The sequence below is a fragment of the Prunus persica genome, chromosome G1 (genome assembly GCF_000346465.2).
Source record: "Prunus persica cultivar Lovell chromosome G1, Prunus_persica_NCBIv2, whole genome shotgun sequence".
In the NCBI taxonomy this organism is placed as follows: Eukaryota; Viridiplantae; Streptophyta; class Magnoliopsida; order Rosales; family Rosaceae; genus Prunus; species Prunus persica.
The window spans coordinates 11,664,418-11,687,156 of NC_034009.1; the positions used below are offsets into that span (position 1 = coordinate 11,664,418).

Below are 22,739 nucleotides of genomic sequence, written 5' to 3' on the forward strand. Positions count from 1 at the left end.
CAAGAAAATCACATTATTTAAGTGCGCCTTTTATCTCTATAATCAGCGTAAAACTATAGTTTAAGAATTATTTAAGAAATACAATCAGCATAATGTGTAAATTCAATACACACTATTTCAAGAATTATTATTATTAATTAAAAATAACCTTATGTATGTCTTTCCATTACCACTTTCCCCAGAAGAAAATGAGATAACTATTTTTAAATGTCAATAACAACTTTCATTATTTTATTCTTAAAATTAAAACTCAATATAAAACCAAGTACCATTGGCTTCTATTCATGTACGATTTTGATGCATTTTTATACATATTAGCACCCCAACCCGAATACAGACCCTTAAACCCGACCTGAGCCCGGTCCAGCTCTGAAATGGAGGCATACACGTAACACGTGCGAAGAGCCAGAGAGGTTGGGCGAAAAAAAGGAAGAAGAGCCAGAGAGGCAAGAGAGAGACATGCGTTGGGACTCGGAAGAAGCAAGCAAATAATAAAATACTCAAGCTTTTGTTCTTGTTTGCAAGGAAACAACACACAAATTCTAGGCACCACCAGCCTTATATTACCACCACCAACAGCATAGGCCGGTCGTTCTTCTTCTTTTTCTTCTTCTTGTTTCTTATTGGTCTGAGCAATTTGTGATCACCCACCAAGTTCTTTTTCGGGTATTACTTTTGTGTAATTTAATGATTTTATATTATTTATTGTATGAGTATCTGCTGAAAGAAGTTAAATTTGTTGAAGAACAGCTTACAGCTCAGAGGAAGATCATATTGAATCTATGGAGCAGCTTGTCAACTTTATTATTCGGCCTCCCAGGTAACAATACCCTTTAACCTCTCTTACTTTCTAGCTCTTTCTTTATGTGTGAGATTCTGTTCTTGCTTTTGAGATTGAATTCTTGATGGGTTTTTGTTTATGCTCTGAGAAAGATGAATTGGGAGCTGAAATTTTGAATCTTAGTTACTTTCCCATGTGGGTCTGTAGGAAAATGAAACCCTTTATTTAACTAAGCCCAATTAAACTATTCGTTCAAGTAGAATTTAGCTTTTTTCCAATTTTTTCCTTAATTTTGTTGAGTATAAAGAATTAGAGTATGAAGCATATGATTGATTTTGATTAGTATCTTCTCAAACTAAGCAGAGCAAAATATTGCTTTTTCGGTGGTAGAGCTGGAGTTGAACCTTCTTTTTCTTCCTCATATGTGGGAAAGCAAGACATTTTAATTTCAGTTTTTCTCTTTCCCAGTTTATTCCTGTCTAAATTTTAAATTATGGGCAATTAATTTGTCGTACTTGATACCATACGAAATTGTTGAAATTTAAATGATTTATTTTCCCTTTAGAGATATAAACTTAAGTAATTGTTAATTATTTGAAGAGATTATGAGTTTATCCATGTTTGGTTTCAGGGCTGAATACGACCCAAAAAATGATTTATTGGATGAAGAGTTCATACTGAAAGGGAAATGGTACCAAAGAAAAGATGTGGAGGTAAGCTTCCATATTTTGTATGTCTGAGGAAGGTAGATTAGTATTTTATTTTACCTTCTGAATATATAAGCTTTTCTTCCCATTGCTGGAAATGCACTATAGTACAGAAACAGCTGGTACAATTGTGGGGTTCAACTCTGGAAATCTTAATTCAGAACATATGCATAGTTTTTTTTTTTTTAATAACTCTTTTGTTGAGTAAAATTGAAGAAAGTGTTATTCAAGGTGTGGTTGGGTGGAAGGTGCAGTGCAGTGCTAAACTTTTTCTACTTATGGCCAAAGCAGATTTTTTTGTCCGGCCCAACCATGGGGTACATAACTGCCTATGTGTCAAATACAGGTCTGACAAATTTTGGTCAACCCTGGCTAACTTATCACCTATTTTAGGTTGCGAGAAGTGCATCTCATGTAGTGTTCATGAAGCACTGAAAAATGGGGAAATGCTGTTGAGACAGCCATGATCTTTTGTATAAGTAGTTCCTTTTAATTTCTTTAATTATTTTGTTCTTGTTCTTTTTCTCCTTTGGAACGCAACATGTAAGAGACGCTTGTCTTAACTTTCTAATTAATGAGAGTGATTGAAAACCCTACTTTAATAAGTCAATGCAACTCTGGTGTTTGCTTGTCTCGAAAACTTTTATCTTGCACATTATCTTCTGAGTGATGTTCAATTTATGTCTGCTTATAACTTGATTCCATGTGGTTGTCATCCTTTTGAAAATCCTGCAGGTAAAAAACAGCCGGGGTGATGTCCTCAAGTGCAGTCATTACATGCCCATTGTTAGTCCTGAAGAAAAGCCTTTGCCTTGTGTAATATACTGTCACGGAAACAGGTGAGTATAACTGAAAAATTATGCTTGATGATGTTTGTTGCAAGGGGATTTCATACAGAGTTTACAGTCTTTCTCACATTTCAGAACTTGGAAGAATGAGATTTTAAATTAAAATTGAGTAGTCAACTATAAGATTGTCTTCCTTGTGATTTACAGAAATGGATTTCATTTTGGTAACTATTAATGAATCGATTTCTAAATGGCCTTAATTCTTCTAAAATAAAAAAAATCCAAATCAAAATGGCCTTAGCCTTCTCCAAGAAGGTGGGGTTCTTTGATTGTTAATGGTATCTCAATAATGAAGTAGTGGGCATCATAATTTCAATAATTACTGAAGGCCATTGTTTCCTTTGGTTTCATTTTTTTTAAAAAAAACCTAAGGTATGGGAATGATGTCTATTCTTAGTGATCACTGTGGCAGCCTTGCAATTTTCAATGTTTCAAAATGTCATATTATGTTAGTGTCTGAAAGAATATGTCCAATCCCCATCTTATTCCTGGAATGATTTACTGTAGAAGAATAAAATAAAAAATTGTGGCATTTTCTTAAGGTTGTATAATTGTGTTTACATACAAAAAGAGAAATGCTAGTTGTCTTTAGATAGATAGGCTATAGCATTGGAAGGTCCCCTGGAAATAGCCCTATTGATATTTGTTGCACATGTCCCTTGTGTGAATGTGCAATTAAATCTTAATTCTTCAATCATTTGTACTGCCAGTTAAATTTGTAAAAATACTGTCAGAGTTACATGATAGATATTTGCTGCACATATCCTTTTCCAACCTATATTATTGCAGACCAGTGGATGATCAACCAAAATTTACACTTCCGTGGCCACTTCATACTTCATAGCTAGTTATCACTTTGTATATGATAGTTATGTGCCTGTGCTCATCTAAATGATGTTTTATGCCCCTTTTTTTCCTCCATAGATTTTAACTTGACTGACTACCACATATTTTGTTGACAGTGGGTGCAGGGCTGACGCCAGTGAAGCAGCTATTATTTTGCTGCCTTCAAATATTACAGTTTTCACTCTTGATTTCTCAGGATCCGGACTCTCAGGAGGAGAGCACGTCACTTTAGGGTGGAATGAAGTAAGTGCTCAGTATCTGTTGAAGACAATTCATTATATAAAGACTAGACTACAAATGTGGTATTATGTTCAATCAACATTATCTCCAGCTTGTTTACTTAAACACTCCGCATACGATCGTGTTAATTTGTATGTTTAATAATTGGTCCAGTGAGTATCCAAATTCAAGTCAATACATCCATTGAAGGCATTTCCTTAGTTTTTCTCGATTTATCAAAACCATCTACATGAAGATAAATTCCTGAACTTCTTTATCAACAAAATCATGACATTTTCCCTTCGGCTCCTGATGCACTGGATCACCTATATGCATGTGTGCATCATGAGAATTGACATCTGACATTCTTAACTGTTTTTCAGAAGGACGACCTGAGGACTGTGGTTGATTATTTGCGAGCAGATGGAAATGTCTCTTTGATTGGCTTGTGGGGCCGTTCAATGGGTGCTGTTACTAGGTTTTGCTCATTCACTTATATCTCTATGTTAAGTTTGCATATTTTGAATGCAGACGGAGGAGATCTTTCCATTACTTGCATTGAAGGTTAAAAAAACAAATAAATATCAGTTTTCTATTTTTAGTGTAACTTGGAATTGTTATGTTATCCGTGAGTCATTGGTTCATGTTGTTCTAGCAGTCCCATAGTCTCTGATGTTTACTTTACTAAACTCTCCAATTTTTACTTTTCTAAGACAAAATTTGGTAGACCAGCCATAGTTTTGTTATTGCACTTGGTTGCAAACCAAATATAGGACTCAGAACTAGCCATTCAAGATAGGTTTTGCAGCTTTTGGTTCTAGTGTTCAGTTCCTGTATGGCCCAATAAGTTAGCAAATCTAAAATCTTATGATATGTCTGGTGTCTTCCCCTGAGTTTCTGAGAAGTTTTGCTGTTATGTATTTGCCCACATGCAAACATTGTCTCAAAACCTAAGGAAGTAGGCAGATGTATGATGGTGGATAAAATGAATTGACATATGAACAATATAAGAAAGTAGATGTATGGTCGGCACAAATAATTGGATCTTTGGAGAGTAAGTTATTATATGAGGATCAAGAAGTTAAGATATGCTCATTACTCTGTTCAATTCTTGTGCTTTGTTCATAAACAATTCTGTACTTCATGTATTTATTTACATGATCAGCTGCTTATTTAGTTCATAGCTTTTGGACCATATATCTGTCGAGCAGACATATGCTTTTGTTTGGTGTGTGCATATAGTTGCTATCTGGTACGCTTTAGAAATCTGCGGCCATGGAAGATGTGAATTCCATATTGTTATTGTGCAGCGCTCTAACTTTGCCCTTGCTGATTTACTTAGCCTCCTGCGGTTGTTTGGCCATGTTTATCTGCCATTAACAATATACATATTTGGCAGTCTTTTGTATGGAGCTGAGGATCCTTCAATAGCAGGAATGGTTCTTGACAGTCCGTTCTCTGATTTGGTTGATTTGATGATGGAACTGGTGGACACCTACAAAATCCGTTTACCAAAGTTCACTGTAAGTAGGTCCTAATATGTCTGATTATTTGGGATATTGCAGCTGTGTTTTTGGTGCTTACTGGGGAATAAATTGCTACAAGTTAGAGCATTTTCTAATGTTCGTTATCAGTTTTTGCCCATATTGAGCAACGAAGTTCTTTTGTTTATCAGTTTTGGAGACTACCTTTTTTTGGTCTTTTGAGTAGGCTATCCAATTGACTGCAAGGAATCCCAGTCGTGACTCTTATTTTTTGTTTATTTTAGGTGAAGTTTGCAATCCAATACATGCGAAGAGCTATCCAGAAAAAGGCTAAATTTGACATAACGAATCTGAACACCAGTAAGGTAAACACATTGGAATAGAAAACACAAATTTTTGTTCTTTGTTTCTCGTCATTATGATTTTTCACACAATTGGAGTTTATCTTATACAGTGAAAGTTTCTGGTGACATCCCTGTGTCTAATTTTGCACTGGTTATTATAGTAATTGCAGATGCAGGAAATTGATGTTGGAAAAATGATCAATAATCTCTCCTTTTTTTTCTTTTTTCTTTTTCATTTTGTAGGTGGCAAACTCTTGCTTTGTTCCATCTTTGTTTGGCCATGCCATTGATGATGATTTTATACAACCCCATCATTCGGATCGTATATTTGAGGCTTATATGGTAAATATCCATGATGCTGTTACAATAATTTTGACATGATATACTTGCTGGCATGCATCTTATGGCCAAATGCTGCTTCTCATACAATGTTTACATGGAATTGAAACAAATAAGATCTTTCAATTCTCTGTGGTGTCTAAGGAGTTTAGTAAGTAAATATTGGGGAAACTCTTTGCACACTTTTGAAATTGAGCTTCTTGGTTAATGATTTCCTGCATATATTTTATGAATTGCTTCTTCAATTCAATATGCATGGTCTAGTGGTATTTCTTTTCCCAATGTTGGAAGAAGTTCCAAGTTCGATTCCCCCTTCCCATTTGATCAAAACGAGATGCCTCCCCTTGCTTCTACTATACTCTGATTTCCATCATTCTCTTCTGAATATCTTTATATCTTTATGTGAATGACAGCTGTTGCATCTCTCTCAGTTTTTCTGTCTGTTGTCTGGAACTCTAGGTGTTTAATGTTATGTTGGCTTGTCATATAATGTAAACTTTTACAGGGAGACAAAAATATCATCAAATTTGAGGGAGATCACAATTCTCCACGACCTCAATTCTACTTTGATTCGATAAATATATTTTTCCACAATGTTTTGCAACCCCCAGAGGATGAGGTTGGGGGAACTTTTTTTGACACTCTACACGATAACTTTGGTAAGGTAAAATAACTGCAATTCATCTGGCTGTAAGTTCCTATTGTATATTGCTAGATTTTACAGTCACAGCTCTTCTCGAATGTTGACTGCTTTACCTGCAGGGTAGTTGGAGAAGTGTGCATGAAGTTAATTATGATAATGGACGTTCAACTGCTTCTAAAGGCATGACTAAAGTACCTTATTGTCTCTTTAACTTCTCAAGTGCTGATTTGTGACAGGATCTTTATTGGGCAACCTCTTTCTTACTCAATCTCCTATTGATTGTTGTTACCTGCAGAACCAGCAACGAGCAGCAGCCAACAGGATGCCATTAGACAGCTCCGTTCGAGAAGACCCATGAGTCGGACAGAGGTTAGTTATTGGTTGCATTTTATTTTAGTTGCTCAAATGTCAAAATGGTACACAATATAAAAGGAGGTTGCAGACAGTTACCACTTTTAAAGAGTGGGAATAACGTAAAATCTTTTAAAGGATGTTTAGTGTGTGATACAATGATCACCCCCTCCCCTCTCCTGTCGTCAGACACGCACGCGCACACACATGAATTTAGAAGGGTAATAATTGGCAGTTTGGGTTCTCCATGTATATTAAATAATTTTCTTTTTCTTTTGGTATTTGATTTCGTCTCAGGTTCCTTCTGGTATTTCATCTAAAGATGACCAATCTGAATCCAAGGTATCTTGCCTTTTCTCTTGTTAAATTGCTTCCAAAGTCCCAAATTTTCTTCCTCGTAATTAACATGAAGTGGTAACATGGTGTATGCCTGATCGCTTGATCAGTTTTCTGAAATATTTTCTCAAATTAATAATTAAAAAAAAAAAACTATGTGGCACCATAGGTGAAACTCGTGAGTTGTGACCAATTGGTACATGATGAGCCCGGTGGGTCACAAATTTTTTGGTGTAATGGTGCCTGAAAAGTTCTCAGTCTTCTTGTCTGGTTCGATCTATTTACTAGGAAGCTAACGGAATTATATGTCTTGACAATGCATGGTGGTACAGGATGGAAAAGCCAATAATGATCTTTGTCCATCATCTTCTGATATGATTAGCTTTGAATTCTCAAACGGCCATCCTTGTGAACCCCATGTTCCAACTACAATGGACGATGATCAATATGTAGAATACCAACTTGATGACCTGGCAGGTTTTCCAAGTGATGTGGATGAGGAAGAAAGGGTGAGTCATATAATTGGGATGAATTCTAGATCCAGGACTTCTTTGAATGGCTGATGAATTTGTTGCATTAATGTTTAATTCGTCCAAATTTTCAGATGTTCATGGAAGCAGTGATCTTGTCACTAAAAGACTTGGAAATGAGACACCCACAAGCAGAAGAGCAACCGCCAGGGGATACCCCTGGTTCAAAGTTGTCCCAAAAGGATGACCGGCTGGATGATGCCTCTCCTGCAGAGCAGCGAGAGCTGTTGGAGACAAAATCCACTTCCACTTCGGTTGGGCACCATGGGTCTTCGAAAACAGGATCTACTTGCACTTCAGTAGTTGAAGCCCATGATTCAAGACCCGAGGATCAAACTCTCACGAAAGTTCCATCTACAGAACCTGCATCGCAAACTCCTCCATCCATAATGGATTTGGGAAGCTCCGGGCCATCTACCCAAAGTGATACACCACCAGCAAGCATCCAAAGCACCTCAGATTCTGACATGTCAGCTAACACAACAGCCACAGTAACGGTTGTAAAAAACCCTGCAAGCAATGTCATGGATGGTTTGATTCGTCGTTGGGATTTTAACTTCTTTAGAAACAACCACAGTCGATAAGATGACTGTTCTTTCCTTCTATTTTTTGCTTCTCTCTTTAGACAATATGATGTATTGGCTTGTAACTAAAGTGTCAGGGTTCATGTTTTGTAAAATGCTCGACTGGAAAAGCAAAAAAAAAAGAGGAAAAGAATAGAACCAGTGCTGTGAAGTTGTATTTTTAGTTGTAACAAAAAAGAAAGATGGTTTTTCAGTTGCAGATTCTCTACGTTCAGTGTTCACAACACAGATGAATATATTTTCTGTTGGTGTTATTGATGTCGGAAATGATCTTTCAATATCATCCTATCACATTCCTATGTTTATTTGGTGGTCAAGGAGATGAATTAGATTCCAAATTTCTCTCCCTGGATTCTTTCTATCAGACATTCAGTTCAAATGCTCCTGGAAATGTCCAAATTTCTCTTACCCAATGTTTTTGTTCCAACTTACAGTTTTTATTTTCCAAATCGCATTTCGATTGTGAAAAAGTCTCATTAAAGATGCGCTTAGACTTTCTTTGAAATTCATCCAAGAAGTAAATGACAGTCTTGAGCTAACAATTTGCAAGGAGAAAAAAAAAGCTATGATATTGTGACAGGGGGGCCTAGAAATTTAATGTCAGTTGTTCGTATAATATAATCACATTTGTAATATTAACTTAAAAGTACAAGAGCCTTTCTCCCAAAAAAAAAAAAAATTTAAAAGAACTTAATTTTGTGTTGACATTTACAGGATTTTTTAATCTCCACCTATGAAATGAATTGTTGCAGTACTGACTTGAGCTAAATCAACCATATTGCATGGTTTTTACCCATCAGCTAGCAGCCTCAATGCAGTCTCTACCAGTGAGTGGATTGTTGTGCTGTGCCTGCTCATTCCTACAGTACCAGAGAAAATGTTGAAGCTTTCAAGCTCTGCAGTGGTCTCTAGCACAAACTCCAGCTCCTTCTCCATCCCGAAATCCTTGAAAATTTGAACATTTGTTGGTTTGTCTTCCATCATCCAAATTGCCAGCTCTATGGCAAACCTCCTTATTCTTGGAACTTTAATTGGTGGATGCCTGTGCTTCTTCAGAATCTGGACTAACTCATTAGCTACCTCTGCTTCAGTAATTTCAGCTTTCTTAAACATAAGGCTTGATTCTTCTGGAGACAAGAACGCTAAAACATGTGCAGCTAGTCCAACCATTACTTCCTGGAGTTTGTGTTCTTCTGACATGATTGCCTTGAGCACCTGCACGGGAGCCAAATGAATAAGAAATGATCAAGAGTTGTTTTCCATAATCATGATCTTGGTGAAGTATGAATAGAAACCTAGTCTATAGTGCATCTTCCTAATCTACATGATGGGAAATCTTCTCTTTGCCTACAATTTATATAGTCTCACGTTGTTGACTTGACAATGTAATATACCAGAGTGTCTGAAAAGAGAACATTACTCCTACATAACATAAGTTGGTGAGGAATAAATATGCAGGTAGGTATTGTGGCAAGAAAGCACTTACTATAGGCGTTGCATTCGTTATCCCTTTTAGTTGGTGGAAACAGTTTGAGCCACTGTAAGTGCACAAATTCCTTAGGATTCTAGCAGCATTCACACGAACCAATCGAACCTCTAGAGCTTGGACAAGGCTTTCCAGTACCCCCAGTTTTAAGATACGCTGACAATTATTCTTGCTCTCTAATGCCAGCATAGCTAGAGCTTCTCCAGCTTTAGTTATTACTTGTTTATCATTCTCCAGCATTCCCTTGTTAAGGAAAATGTTGAACAACTCCTTAAGAACTCCACCTGTTCCACCTACTCTCTCAGTTGCATCCTCTTCCAGTGCCAGACCAGTTAAGATTTCAATGCCCAATTGTTGTAGCATTGGCTGTTTCTCCCCATATCTCAGAATATCTCTGATATTGCTGATTGTGAAAACTATCTCTGAAAGATTTCTCCTTAGATTCTTTCCTGTATTGCCTGTTGTGCTTGCAAGCCTCTTCACCAATTGCAGGGAGCGTTTCAGTGTCATTATCTGATCATCTGGAGTACCATGTTCTTCCTTCAGAAACCTCTCTTCAGCATGTGTAAAATCGATGATTTTTGGTAGGAGGCCCCTTGTGCTTCCAATCTTTCCACAGTTGTCGTGGTCACGGGCAAGTTTCTTCAGAATAAGCAATCCTAAATGATTGAATGTCAAGAATCCATAGTGTGCATGGTCAGAAATGATTCTCTTTTCACTGATTTCATCAGATGCACCACTTGAGCTTCTGCAGGTTTGGAGCAGAGATGAAATAGATTCCATTGCACCTGGAACTCCAGCTATCCGGATGGAGTTCTGCTTTTTGCCAGCCAGTTTAGACAATATTTCTGCAGCTGATCGTCGGATTTCCTCTTCTTCTTGATCTGTCCAATTCAGTATCTCAACCAATCTTTCTATCACTGATATATTTATACCAATCTTCAGTAAGGTATCATCTGAATACCGCTGGTTCATTGCAAATTGGCGAAGAATTTTAGCTCCAATAAGCTGCTCATCTGAGGAATTTGAAGCCAATAAGTCCATGGCAAAAGTAACCATATCCATCTTCAAGCCATCAAAAATGCTTCCATTGACACATCTTGAATAGGCATCATAGAAGAACCTTTTAATTGAAACTAAGCCTGAAGGCCCCAAATCACACTCCTTGTTTACCTCATCCAGCAGATTACAATAGCTTATCATAAACTCACTATAAGCTTTCTCCATCAGAAACAACAGAGCTTCTGCCAAGGCCAATGAATAGAAAATGTTCAGAGCAGACTCCCTATTTCTCTTGTCAGTGTCTCCTTTTTCTATCTCACCATAGTTGCGCTTGATGAGCTTCATTAATGAGAGAGCAATACAAGCTGATGCTGAGAGAAGCTGGAGCCAATAGAGCATCTTACTGATATGCCTCGCGCGAAAAATCCATTGAGCATATGGTAGCAGAGGGACTTCTGAGCTCGTCCAAGTCCGAACTATCTTCCCTTGAAGATCAGAATTTCTGGTAGTGATTGAATCAATAGTCCTTGCAAAGTCTCTGCTGCGTTGACTTTGCTTCCTAACTGCAAGAACAGGCTTGAAAATTGCTTTTATGTTCTCAATTATGAAGCTTGAGCTGATTTTCAATGCGCGAAAACTGTTGATCCCGGCATCAGCAATAGACCAAGTGGCTTGGTGTTGCCATTCAAGTTCATGGCTTCTGCTGAATATCCTAGTCCCCTCAATCAACAAAATGATTGTGATGAACCAGAAGTCTGTTTGGTCTAAGGTGATGGCAAAACCGCCTAGAAGGACAACTGTTGCCCAGATGAAACCCAGAGTTCCAAGGCCGGTTGCTGCTTTTTCGAGCACAGCTAGCCGGAGAGCGAAAAGGGTTAGCTTCTTTTCTGGTGCAGGAACTGCTGGTGTTGTTGGACCCACAGAAGTTGCAGTGCTACTCTCTCTTTTCTCAATACTGCTCTGAGGTTCAAAAATTGTGTTGTCTGCAGTTCTGGCTTCATTGAGCCTGTGGAGCTCATCAATCTGCAAATGAATGCTTCCTTCACCTTCTGCTGAGTTATTAGGCTGAACCATGTTGCTGGATTCAGAGCAGCAGCTTGGATATGAAACTAGATGTCTCTCTCTCTCTCTCTCACTCTCTCTCTCAATCAATCAAAAATGACTGTTTTGCAGAAGTAGATGAAGACGAAATATGACTCTGTCTCAATCAATGGGCTCAGCTTTTGAAGTTGTGTGGTTATCTTTGACAGTGTGGGGTTGGTCTTATAAACTAGGAGGAAAATGAGCTTGGGGAGCACGTTAGCTCTGTGGAAAAGAAAAGGAAAGAGTAAACGTCATATTGCTTTCGTTTCCCTCATTTTCCTCTCAAGTTCGTTATTTTTTGTTGGAATTTGATTTGCTCCTCCTCCTCCTGTCTTGATTTAATGCATGTTGCTTGCCTCCACAGCCCATTCATTAGTTTCTTGATAAATCAACTAAAGGCACAAAAGCCTACCTTTTTTTTTTTTCTGCTATAACCAAAAGTGTCTTTTATGTTACTTTTCAGTTTTTCACTTTTTTCCTAAGGAAAGCCAATAAGAAAGAAAGGGTGCGTGCTTGCTGAAGAAATTGGTTGGTTTTTCTTCTCTCAACTTTACCACTTTACCATGTATTGTAGCTTGGAGACGAGATTTTATTTTTTATTTTTTTTGGACAAGGGCTATATTCTAAACTACTTTAATTTATGGGAGGAGGTTCGAATTTGGGTGCAATAAAGAGGGCACATTGTCTTGATCAACTGGCCTAACCTACATTTACTTGGAGACGAGATATTGACTTCTATTTTTCTTTTTTCTCTTGTCCAGAGAGATATTGTGTTTTGGTCATTCCTAAGAGACATTGACTTCTGTCTTTTTATATATACAAGTAGTTCTTAATCCATAATTTCCTCCTAGTCTTCCTCTTATTAGATCAACATCCGAATGGAATTACATTATGCCAACTAATCATCCGCAATAACAAAGATATGGATTGATTTGAATTAAAGGGCATAATGTTATCAAATTAAACCACTTGTCCACTGTTAATTATAACATTTGATGAACCAAAATTTGAGTCCTGTCAGTTTTAAAAAATCCATTTTTAATCATATCCATGCTTAAGCCAGCATAATTCCTGTATATATAGTATTACATAAAGCATATTCTTTCTCTAGACTAATTTTTATTTATTAAAAAAAAACAGTTCTGACTTGTTCTTCTTTTTATTATTTGTGTGGCTTATTAAAAAAATTCCTTTAATGTGCAGTTTTGGCAAATTAGTTGGTTGTTGTAGCTTGCAGAAATGGATAATATAAGTTGGAGTCCATTTGTGTCAAGTTAAAGGCTCAAGTGGGTCCCTCCCCTTCTCCAATTTCTTTTGAGTGCACGATTATTATTATGAGTTTTTTTTTTTTTTTTTTTTTGGTTATTTCGATTTTTCCATCCAATCTCTATCAAAGAGTGTATTGAGCTGCAACTAAAGACAGTAGCTTCAAGGCAATTAGCTTGCAAGTTGCATCTGAGCTCTGTATTGGCTTTGGCTCTAACTTAACTTGTATGATTAGGAAATTCCCTGTGCTCATTGGCTCCAACTTGATTCCTTTTATACAGATCAATATACGCGCAAACTTTTTCATAACGTTCTGTTATACTTGGTCTTTAAACATATAAACCCACACTCAAATTGCCTGCAAGGCCTAAAGCATTTGAGTACATTACGTTTACTATAAAATTTCAAAGAAATGCCAACAGGGTCTAGTGCAGTAGAAAATAGCCTTGACTTGCATACTAGTGGTATCGAATAGTTTAGACTATTGCTTCAGAGAAATAAGAATGAAAAGAGTATTTGAAGCAACATTTTAAAGTTGGGCATTGAAGGAGCCTAGTATTTTAGGTGGGTTTAATATGCTTTTGGATGTTGAATGAGTCCATTGTTTTAGGTGGGTTTAACGATGGTAGTAGGTGCAGGAAGGCAGGTGGGTAGAGTAAGATAATTTGGCTTTGCACTCGGAGAAGAACATATTTTAGACAAGTTGATCAAATGCCTCCTAAGCAAGATCACGACCTGATCAAATTCCACAGCTTAGCAATGGCAATGGTGTTCCTGTATATACTGGACAACAGTTTGCGTACAAACCTCCTAATAGTAGCACCAAGGATATAGCAACTGTCTAAAGAACTACCAATCCAATTCGCGCATTTCCAATTTCATAGAAACAAATCTCTCTTTTCAAATTCTACTCAACTAAACCCACAAAATGAATCTTCCATTCATACCGACTACCAATGTATTAACATATAATTCAATTAATATCTGTCATTAAAAAATAAAGAATTTCATCTCAAAGCTTTTGTAGCATAAATTCAGAATACACCAAGAAAAATTCGTCCTTCGAGTTCCACTAAATCTCTTGACTGTAGGACTTGCAGAAAATTTTGAAGCAGGGCAACACTTGATTATGCTTCCATGCCCTCCACCAGAAAATTCAGACAAGAGACGAGCTACAAAAGCAACTGGATTACCATTTCCATGTCAATCGTTATCATCCAGAAGAGATATAATAGTAGCAATAGTTGTCAACACAAATAAGCAAACAAATAGCAGCATATATACCATTTAATGTATCAATTGATTTGACAACATTCCCCAGCATTTTCCAAACAAGTACGATAGAGCAAATTGCCAAATTCCTAGAATCTCTTATTACATGCTATGATTACTAGGATTTTCAGGTCCCTCTCTTAGCGAAATTCCTGCTCAGAGTAAAAACAACTCAATTGAGCATGGAAGATTATTAAGCTATAGAATGGCTTTTGTATTGTCAGAGTATTTCTATTCAAGAGTTTTTGATTGAAGGTGTCTTGGAATGGTAGAGTTAAGATAACAGTTGGACTGATAAGCATAAAGAAATATTAGAGGAAGTGGAAGTCAATGCCAGCGATTCAGCACATGTCAGCTCTCGATCAATAAACATTTAAGACAAACAAAAAGATGACAAAGGGGTAGGATTGAATGATGAACTTAACCACTTAAAACATCATCATGAACCATAACCATTTACACATTGCAAAACATAAATGTAATGTATGATGCATGATCTAATTCCTAGGAAAATCAACTGCTCATCAGTTTGATGTTTGTGGTCAGGCAGTGACAGTCTCGAACCATAGCCATTAACAAACCTGACTACAACACACAAGATCCAGACTTCACAAAATCGTGCAGTAACTTTTTGCATCCTCCAAATGACAAACAAACCAAATAGCCCCTTAGCTAGAGAACCAATTAAGCAAAAGATGGGGCATAGGTAGGTTGATCGGATGTGGTTTGCTTTTATTACATATGTGATACCTGATTGCAAGGAGATCAAAACCAGATTTCATTTAGGGCATAAGCGAAGCTAACATAAATTGCCTTCTCTAGTATTCACCTGTATAAATTTTCAGCTAATAAACAAGGACATGATTTCTGTAAAGATTGGCTAAGAGACAAGTCAACTGTTGCAAATGTAATTTGAGCCAGCAGAGGCAGCAGGCAGTGAAACATTTTTGCTAAGAAATGAACACATTGGTTATTAGAGAGTCGTATAGCATAAAAAAAAAATTTCGTAGCCCAAGTCTAACTTTATCTAGACAATCACTTTTTTTATGCTTATCGTATTACAAACTCAGCTTACTAAAAGTTCATCCCATAAGCAACTCCAATAAACCTAATTTTCTCGTACTTGACATACTTTCCATTAATTAATGCATCAAGTTTAACCATATCTACCGCTGTACCCATGAACTATAGTGAATAGTCCTCTTCTTTACAATAAAGCAATAAGGATGTAACTTCAATAAAGTTAATAATGCGTTACCAATTTCTAGAAAAAAAAATCTTTTTAACATGTGGTGTTCAAAAGGACTCGATGAAGAAAATATTATTTATCTTGCTCACTCCAAAACGAGATGTAACACATTGTGAACTGCAACTTCTTAAAGAAGTTGATTCTCCTAGGTCATAAACTTCATATTCAAATTGTTACAAGAAAACAACATCCTACAACCAACAGAACTGAAATTGTTGAACAAGACTAATTCAGTCAAAATTGTAACAATTGCAAGTACAATTCCCAAAAAAATAAAAAAAATTCAACCCAATACCTCAATTACCGCCAAAGCTATATCACAGAATGCCTCTGCCGGACCTTAGCTTTCTCTGCGTCGATAATGGACTCGACCAACTTAACAGCATTGTCTAACCTCCCCTCTGCATTGACCACAACATAGTCAAAATTGTTAACATGCTTCACCTCCTCCCTGGCAGTGGCAATTCTAACAAGAAGAGACTCCTTAGTCTCAGTTTTCCTATCAATCAACCTCTCCACAAGCTTGGCTTCACTCTCTGCCATCAAAAAGATAAAAACAGCCGAATTCCCAAGAATCCTCCTCAAAGTTTGAGCACCCTGAATGTCAACTCTCAAAACTATGTCATACCCTTTTCCCATATAATCCCTTATCTGCTGTTTTGGTATACCCTTATAGTCTCCATACACCAATGCATATTCCAAAAGCTCATTTCTCTCAACCATTGTAAGAAACTCCTCTTTGCTCACAAAGTAATAATCTTTACCATGAACTTCACCGGGCCGTATTTCCCGGCTCGTCGCCGTGACCACAAAATGCAAGTTTTCGTTCAAATCCTTGAGCTTTCTTATCACAGCGTCCTTGCCCACACCGCTTGGACCGCTTATGACAATAACCAGAGGACTGGGATTGGGCCAGAGTGGCTCAGGGCTGAAAGCTGAGCCAAGAGAGGCCTCAAGAGCACGAAGAATCTCGGAGCGGTCGGCTTTTTCGATGTTGGGTATGGGAACCGAACCGGGTCGTCGAGCATCGCTCATTTGGGAGAAGAATCGTGGGTTTGAAGAAAATTGGAGAATGAGTTTCGGGTTGGGGCGTGTTTGGATGAGGGAATTGGGGGTTGTGAAGATTTTAGGGTTGAGTGGTTTTGGGTTGAGGAGGAGAGGAGGATTGGTGCGAGAGAGAGAGGTGGTGAGGAATCTACGAAACATTGAGAGGTAGAGAGAATGAGAAAGGGGAGGGTGCACTATATGAGGTTGGGGAAGCAGGACATGGAATCTCAGCTCTGTGGTTATAGATGGGGTGTGGGTTTTCGCTAATGTTTTCTCCTTTCTTGGATAGAGCCTAACAGTATGTGACAGGGTTTGCATTCTTCCATGATGATGGAGTTTTTGTTTTTTCGGTCGCAAGTGTTTTTTGGTGAACTCGCTGAAATTCGGATTCAATTTCAAACACTGATATAAAGCCCAAGAATCTTAACTGTCGGTATTATTAAGACTTAGGTGATTGGGGCGAATGGTAGATCAAGAAACACTTGTGTGAAAGAGGAGGATAGCACTCTTTTGCTATTATTTGTCAATCAAGGTATGTTATGCATGATAATTTTTCAATTTGGCATATCCTGGTTAGCCGGGAATAGCAAAACAAATCTCTTTTCGTTTCACACAAGCTAATTACCTAACTAGGAATGACAATGGGACGAATCGGTGATGAATTTGAAAAAGCAAATTGTGGATGGATATGCCATTCTCATCTTCATCCCTGTTTTTTTTTTCCCATCTCACCTTCATACTCCTAATGTTCAAAATTGGGGATTCCCCATCCCCCATTACAAAAACATGTATTATTAAATTCAATATATAATATATGAATATATATTTTGGTGGGAGTTGTGAGATACACCTAGAAGCCACTTAACCTTGGCCGACTATTTTTATGTATATTACAAGTAAAAAGCTTTGATTTTTAATATGTCTCACAACCTAAAGGTATTTAGAGGGAGGGGTCATTTCATTTTTGAATCTAGAACGAATAGTTTCAAGAATATATTGATATGAAAAATAAATAATATATATAGAGTCCCGCTCATTTAAAGACTTAAAAATGAAATCTTGTGAGGACCAAATTAATTTCAAACAGAAAATTAAGTTAAGTTAGATCCAATGCATTAAAACCTTTCAAACCTTAAAATACCCAACTTAGACCCATGTAATTCCATGATCCACTTTTTATAATAAAATTCTTTTCGCTCTACAAATTATATTTGCCTTTCGAATAAAACTTTGTTGGAGAGCTCAAGACTTGTCCTCCTCTTAGGGACCCTTCTTTCAACGTCGTGTTTTGTGTTTTTCTTAGAGCTTTACTCATTCTATTTCTACAAATTTGGGGCAAATCTTTTGAAAATTGAAATTAATTAAGGTTCTTCAAAAAGGAAGAGGTGACTAAATGGGAGAATTACCTTTGGAGAGAAAATAGATCTCAGAAACCAGAAAAAAAAAAAAAATTGTTAGTCTTTGGCGAGATCTCGTTAAAAAAACATATAAAATTGTGAGAAGAGAAGGAAAGATGAAGGAGAGGATAAGATGAGTGCAGGAAAAGACATATATATTCTAAATGGGACTCAAGTTGTGAATTAGAATTTAGACCCAAAAAAAGTTGGGAATTATAATATCATCCATGCTCTGCCCCGAACACTATACTCAAAAATTCCCCCAAACACGTCCTCGTACTCGATTTATATCCTTTATGCCCAGCTTATTAGGGTCGAAGCCCCGGGAATACCCTAAACCGTGGAGAAAATTTCAATCCCTAATCCTAATTTTGATTTTTCAATTATTTTTTATTATTTGGAAACTAACAATATAGACTTCTCAATATTTTCTTAATAATTTTAAAAGTTTAATATTTTAATTTTATATATGAATTGTTGAGTCCCTGGCCCTAACGAGGAAAGATTTCGAGAAAAAACCAAAGGCGGGTACTGGGATCTCCGAATTTAAAAATTCTCAGTCGAGTACGGAATGGGAATAGTATTTTTATTCCTATCTCCAAAGTCATCCCAGTAAGTAATATATTTATTATTAAGTAAAATATACATATTATATAAGTATGTATGGTTGTTACATAATATAATCAATAAATATATTATTTAATATTTATTTAATTTTGTCAAATTGAATTGAGATGATTGTGAATAATTGGGTTGAATTTTATAAGTCAATTAAATGTGATTGATGGTTTAAGGTGAAATTAGTGTTATAATGTAGGATAAGTATTTTTATTAAGAAAATAATAATCAGAGATTTGGGGTGGGTTTGGGAGAAAGCCCCCCTACGAGGATAGGGTTGGGGATGAGGTAGGAGGGATAGGGAGTGGAGATGAGGATTGCATTGCCATATCTGGGCTCGAACTAGCCCGTTGACATCCCTAATTTGGAGGGCAACATCCACTTCAAGTCAAAGTGTTACTCCGCTCTTAATCTAGGGGACTATATTAAACATAGTTAATATGTAAATATAATCAAATTCTATTTTCGTCTATTTACTACAGCGACAGCGACGAAGAATCAAATTATCACATCCAAAAAGTGTAAAGTGAGTATGCAACGGTAATATTTGACATGTAAATTAATTGTGTTGACACACACAATACTCTTTATTTAAGAAGTAGTTAAGAGAACATTTTTACTCACCATCCTCAATTTATGGTGATCATTATACATTAATCTATTTGTTTAGAAGAAAATTAAATTAATCTAATAGTAATTAATTAAGGGCAGTGAGAAAAAATATTTGTAGCAACAAAACTATCCTGACCTTTATTTTCACATCATTCCTCTTCACTATTGGGTAAGTTGTGGTCTTTGTTATAAATTCCTAAGCCGTACCTCACTTGAACCTATAAGTTATGAATACCAGTACACCACGCAATATTCAGAATAACATTAAAATCACCGCCGTCCTACACACACCACCCACCGTCAGTAGACCACGAACCCAAATCACCACCACCACCACCATCACCCAAAAACCAATTCAATTCTCTCCCTCCAAACCTTCAAATTCTCAAACTCTTCCCCCACAGCGCAAATATTGCCCCGCCAAATTCATCCGAAAACCCCCAATTCCCAATTCACCCCCTTCAATTAAAACCCTAATTCTGAATCCAAACCAAAACCCAACCTAACCCACCAATTCAATCAAACCCACTTCACAATTCCCCATCCAGTACATCAAAATCGATCCTTTTCGTGCCGTCGGCCATTAATTGTTGATGGGCACAATCAAGGTTTTCAATGGAACATTGAAACCCAGCTCGTCCCCGCCGCTGCCTCCACCGGTCACGTGCTCTACCTCGTGCACAGAGACCGTTGATGGCTGCCACGAGTTTAAGATCAGTGGGTATTCGCTCGCCAAGGGCATGGGAATCGGCAAGTTCGTCGCGTCCGATTCCTTTGTTGTCGGTGGCTATACATGGGCAATATATTTCTACCCAGATGGCAAGAGCGTTGAGGACAACGCTGCGTTCGTGTCTCTTTTCATAGCTCTGGCGAGCGAGGGTACGGACGTCAGGGCTTTGTTCGAATTGACGCTTTTGGATCAGAGCGAGAAACAACGACACAAAGTGCATAGCCATTTTCTGAGGAGGCTCGATAGTGGTCCCTATACACTTAAGTACCGCGGAAGCATGTGGTATGCACTGAAATTTTTTATTTGAATGCATGCTTTGTATAATATATATGTATATATGTGTGTGTATGTATTGGATTCTGGTTGCAAATATTGTGTTTGAAATTGAGGAAATTAGTGTTGGATTGGTTAGTGAATATAATATGGTCTGTCTTTGATATGCAATGTTGTAGGTTTGTTGAGTTAATTAAGTATGCTTACAGGATTTAAAGGCTTTTTATCTGTTTAACCATTCTAAGTTTTGCGTGCCACAATCTTAAAGCACCATAAAATTTGTTTAAATGTAAAGCTAGTAATCAGATTATAAATCTTCTTTGTATAGTGTGGTCTGTAACATTCTTGATTTCCAAAATGGATATTTTCTCCCAAATTATGCCTGGCAAATTGATAACTGCTTCATGGCCAGGACACTGTTTACACAGCGTAAAATCTACTCTCACGTGAAGTAGATGCTAGCACAATATTCTTGTGTCTTGGCAAAGCCTTCAGTAGCATTTCTAAGTGAGATCAATGCAAAAAATTCTTGTTGGGACTTGGGGGCCTGGCTTTCTTGGAGCAAATATATTGTATTTACCTTGTCATTATGGTCTATACGAGACTCACTTATTGCCTATCATTTTGTGGATTGAAAACCTAACTGAATAGGTTCAACTTTTGGATGTTGCAGGGGTTATAAACGTTTTTTCAAGAGAACTCAATTAGAGACATCAGACTTTCTTAAAGATGATTGCCTTATAATTAAATGTCGTGTTGGTGTTGTTAAGACAAATACTGAGGGACCTAAAATCTACTCTATAGCAGTGCCACCTTCCAATATCAGTCAGCATTTCGGTAAGCTTTTAGAAAGTGGAAAGTTGACTGATGTAAGTTTTGAAGTTGATCGGGAAGTATTTTCTGCCCACAAGGTGGTGCTTGCAGCACGATCGCCTGTGTTCAGGGCACAACTCTTTGGTCCGCTGAAAGATAAAAGCACTCATTGCATAAAAGTTGAAGACATTGAGGTTCCTGTTTTCAAGGTTCTCTCTCTCTCTCTCTCTCTCTCTCTCGCCCCTCTTTGTATATGTCCCTCTCCATCCCTCTGCCCCAACATACACACATACACACACACACGTGCACACAAAACAAAAGCATTAGAAGATGTAAACATCAATGAGATGCCTAATATCTGCTGATTTGCATTTTTACACATATGGCTGAAGAAATGGGAATAATGTAAACAGGTTGGTTGATTTCTGTTATTGAAGTAAATGGGAATAAATGAGCTTACATGATAATAATTCCTCCTCCTTGCTTTGGATGTTTGCAGGCGTTGCTTCACTTCATCTACTGGGATGCTCTACCAGACATGCAAGAGCTTGTTGGGAGCCTAAATTCAAATTGGGCTTCTACAATGATGGCACAACATCTGTTGGCAGCAGCAGATCGTTATGGCCTTGAGAGGCTCAGATTGCTTTGTGAGGCTAAACTTTGCGAGAATGTTGCCATAAACAATGTTGCAACAACATTAGCCTTGGCAGAGCAGCACCACTGTTTCCAGCTTAAAGCTGTATGCCTCAAATTTATTGCAGTGCCTGAAAATTTAAGAGGTAGAGAGCTATTTTTGAAAGTTGAGAAAAATACATGTCGCTTGGTCCTCACTGTTCCTTTGGTTATATCTGCAATATCCGTGTTTCCCTCATGGAGAACAGATGTTAGTATCGGAGATAGGATGTTGGGCAATTGTATTTCAGTTCAGAAAAGATTTAAATCCATGGGGGGAGGGAGTTTTGACTTTCATGTTTTGCTTTGAGGGTGAGGGTATACCTTGTTTTGATAGACTTCCTTTCCTTTTTTTTCCTTTTTTTTTTCTTTAATAAAGTATGTTTACTGATTAAAAAGATATGCATTGTTTCTTTGTCAGTTGGGAATATCTTGTGCTTTTCAAAAAAAAAAATATATATATATAATCTGGGTTCATTACTTTTTAATTCATAATCAGTTATTGGAGAGATTTGAAGGAAACTTCTATGGTGTTTAAGGAGGGTTTGAATTAAGGAAAATTCCTTTGTTGACTTGATGGGAACCTGTTGTGCATATATTTTCTCTACTCATTCATTCAATATATTCAAATAAGTCATGGTAGTAATTTTCTCAGAGGTTCAATGCAGATTGAATGTCTCTGTTGCTGACCTTTTATTTACTGTATATTGACAAAAAGCTGGTAAATTCTTTTCAGCTGTGATTGAAACTGATGGATATAAGTACTTGAGGGAAAGCTGCCCTTCTGTCATCACTGAGCTACTGCACTGTGTTGCAAGTATTGGTGAGCATTCTTTTGTTGCTTGTGGATATGGAAAAGGGACATTATTTGATGGCAGCGATACGAATGGAAGGCGGGTTAAGCCAAGGTTGTATTGATTTGGAAAATAAGCTGCAAGAATAAACAAACACGGAGAGCTTGCTAGGGTACATTCTTGAATTGTGCTAACACACGACTAATCCATATGAAGAAAAAGAAAAAAAGAATTGTAGTGGTTCATTTGGTTTTTCTTTGTAATATCTTTGTGTTATAAAGGATTTGTTATACATTTTGTAAACCTCTGGTCTCTGCCGGCTATATTATTTTTGTGTGCAGTTTTGCTTGGTCTAGACTGGGTAATCATCTTATGGTGTTAATAAGAGCAGCACGTTTTCTTATCTGTACCTA

The 22,739-nt window shown here is 37.2% G+C and overlaps 4 protein-coding genes and 1 long non-coding RNA gene across 6 annotated transcripts; 3 read left to right on the forward strand and 2 right to left on the reverse strand.

Moving 5' to 3' along the window:
* LOC18788883 lies at window positions 285-8,303 on the forward strand. Its single transcript, XM_020564090.1, has 15 exons — window positions 285-666; window positions 751-820; window positions 1,413-1,494; window positions 2,224-2,327; window positions 3,299-3,425; window positions 3,785-3,879; window positions 4,801-4,924; window positions 5,170-5,250; window positions 5,473-5,571; window positions 6,074-6,232; window positions 6,331-6,391; window positions 6,507-6,580; window positions 6,860-6,904; window positions 7,231-7,407; window positions 7,503-8,303. The coding sequence occupies exons 2-15, from the start codon at window positions 783-785 to the stop codon at window positions 8,010-8,012; spliced, it is 1,776 nt and encodes a 591-aa protein (XP_020419679.1). The 5' UTR covers window positions 285-666; window positions 751-782; the 3' UTR covers window positions 8,013-8,303.
* On the forward strand, window positions 1,501-1,964 carry LOC109949199. Its single transcript, XR_002271722.1, has 2 exons — window positions 1,501-1,805; window positions 1,882-1,964. It is a non-coding gene; the product is annotated as an uncharacterized LOC109949199 (long non-coding RNA).
* LOC18788869 lies at window positions 8,555-11,748 on the reverse strand. The gene is made up of 2 exons (XM_007227286.2): window positions 9,499-11,748; window positions 8,555-9,227 (listed from the first exon to the last, which is right to left on the reverse strand). The coding sequence occupies exons 1-2, from the start codon at window positions 11,572-11,574 to the stop codon at window positions 8,802-8,804; spliced, it is 2,502 nt and encodes an 833-aa protein (XP_007227348.1). The 5' UTR covers window positions 11,575-11,748; the 3' UTR covers window positions 8,555-8,801.
* Window positions 13,747-16,887, reverse strand: LOC18793690 (guanylate kinase 2, chloroplastic/mitochondrial). 2 transcript variants are annotated; one of them, XM_007224515.2, is made up of 2 exons: window positions 15,666-16,886; window positions 13,747-14,033 (listed from the first exon to the last, which is right to left on the reverse strand). In XM_007224515.2, the coding sequence occupies exon 1, from the start codon at window positions 16,733-16,735 to the stop codon at window positions 15,683-15,685; it is 1,053 nt and encodes a 350-aa protein (XP_007224577.2). In that variant the 5' UTR covers window positions 16,736-16,886; the 3' UTR covers window positions 13,747-14,033; window positions 15,666-15,682. The 2 variants fall into 2 exon arrangements, with proteins under 2 accessions (XP_007224577.2, XP_020410556.1); XM_020554967.1 differs by having other exon boundaries at window positions 13,809-14,021; window positions 15,666-16,887.
* LOC18790985 (BTB/POZ and MATH domain-containing protein 2) lies at window positions 19,238-22,739 on the forward strand. Its single transcript, XM_007222685.2, has 4 exons — window positions 19,238-20,056; window positions 20,721-21,069; window positions 21,360-21,639; window positions 22,269-22,739. The coding sequence occupies exons 1-4, from the start codon at window positions 19,638-19,640 to the stop codon at window positions 22,448-22,450; spliced, it is 1,230 nt and encodes a 409-aa protein (XP_007222747.1). The 5' UTR covers window positions 19,238-19,637; the 3' UTR covers window positions 22,451-22,739.

Coding starts and splice junctions, on each gene's coding strand:
- LOC18788883 (XM_020564090.1), top strand. CDS start 783: ATGGAGCAGCTTGTCAACTTTATTATTCGGCCTCCCAG. Junction 2,328..3,298: donor ATATACTGTCACGGAAACAG/GTGAGTATAACT, acceptor TTTTGTTGACAG/TGGGTGCAGGGCTGACGCCA. Junction 6,233..6,330: donor TACACGATAACTTTGGTAAG/GTAAAATAACTG, acceptor CTTTACCTGCAG/GGTAGTTGGAGAAGTGTGCA.
- LOC18788869 (XM_007227286.2), bottom strand. CDS start 11,574: ATGGTTCAGCCTAATAACTCAGCAGAAGGTGAAGGAAGCATTCATTTG. Junction 9,228..9,498: donor TAACGAATGCAACGCCTATA/GTAAGTGCTTTC, acceptor GCTCCCGTGCAG/GTGCTCAAGGCAATCATGTC.
- LOC18793690 (XM_007224515.2), bottom strand. CDS start 16,735: ATGCAAACCCTGTCACATACTGTTAGGCTCTATCCAAGAAAGGAGAAA.
- LOC18790985 (XM_007222685.2), top strand. CDS start 19,638: ATGGGCACAATCAAGGTTTTCAATGGAACATTGAAACCCAGCTCGTCC. Junction 21,070..21,359: donor TTGAGGTTCCTGTTTTCAAG/GTTCTCTCTCTC, acceptor GGATGTTTGCAG/GCGTTGCTTCACTTCATCTA. Junction 21,640..22,268: donor AGTGCCTGAAAATTTAAGAG/GTAGAGAGCTAT, acceptor AATTCTTTTCAG/CTGTGATTGAAACTGATGGA.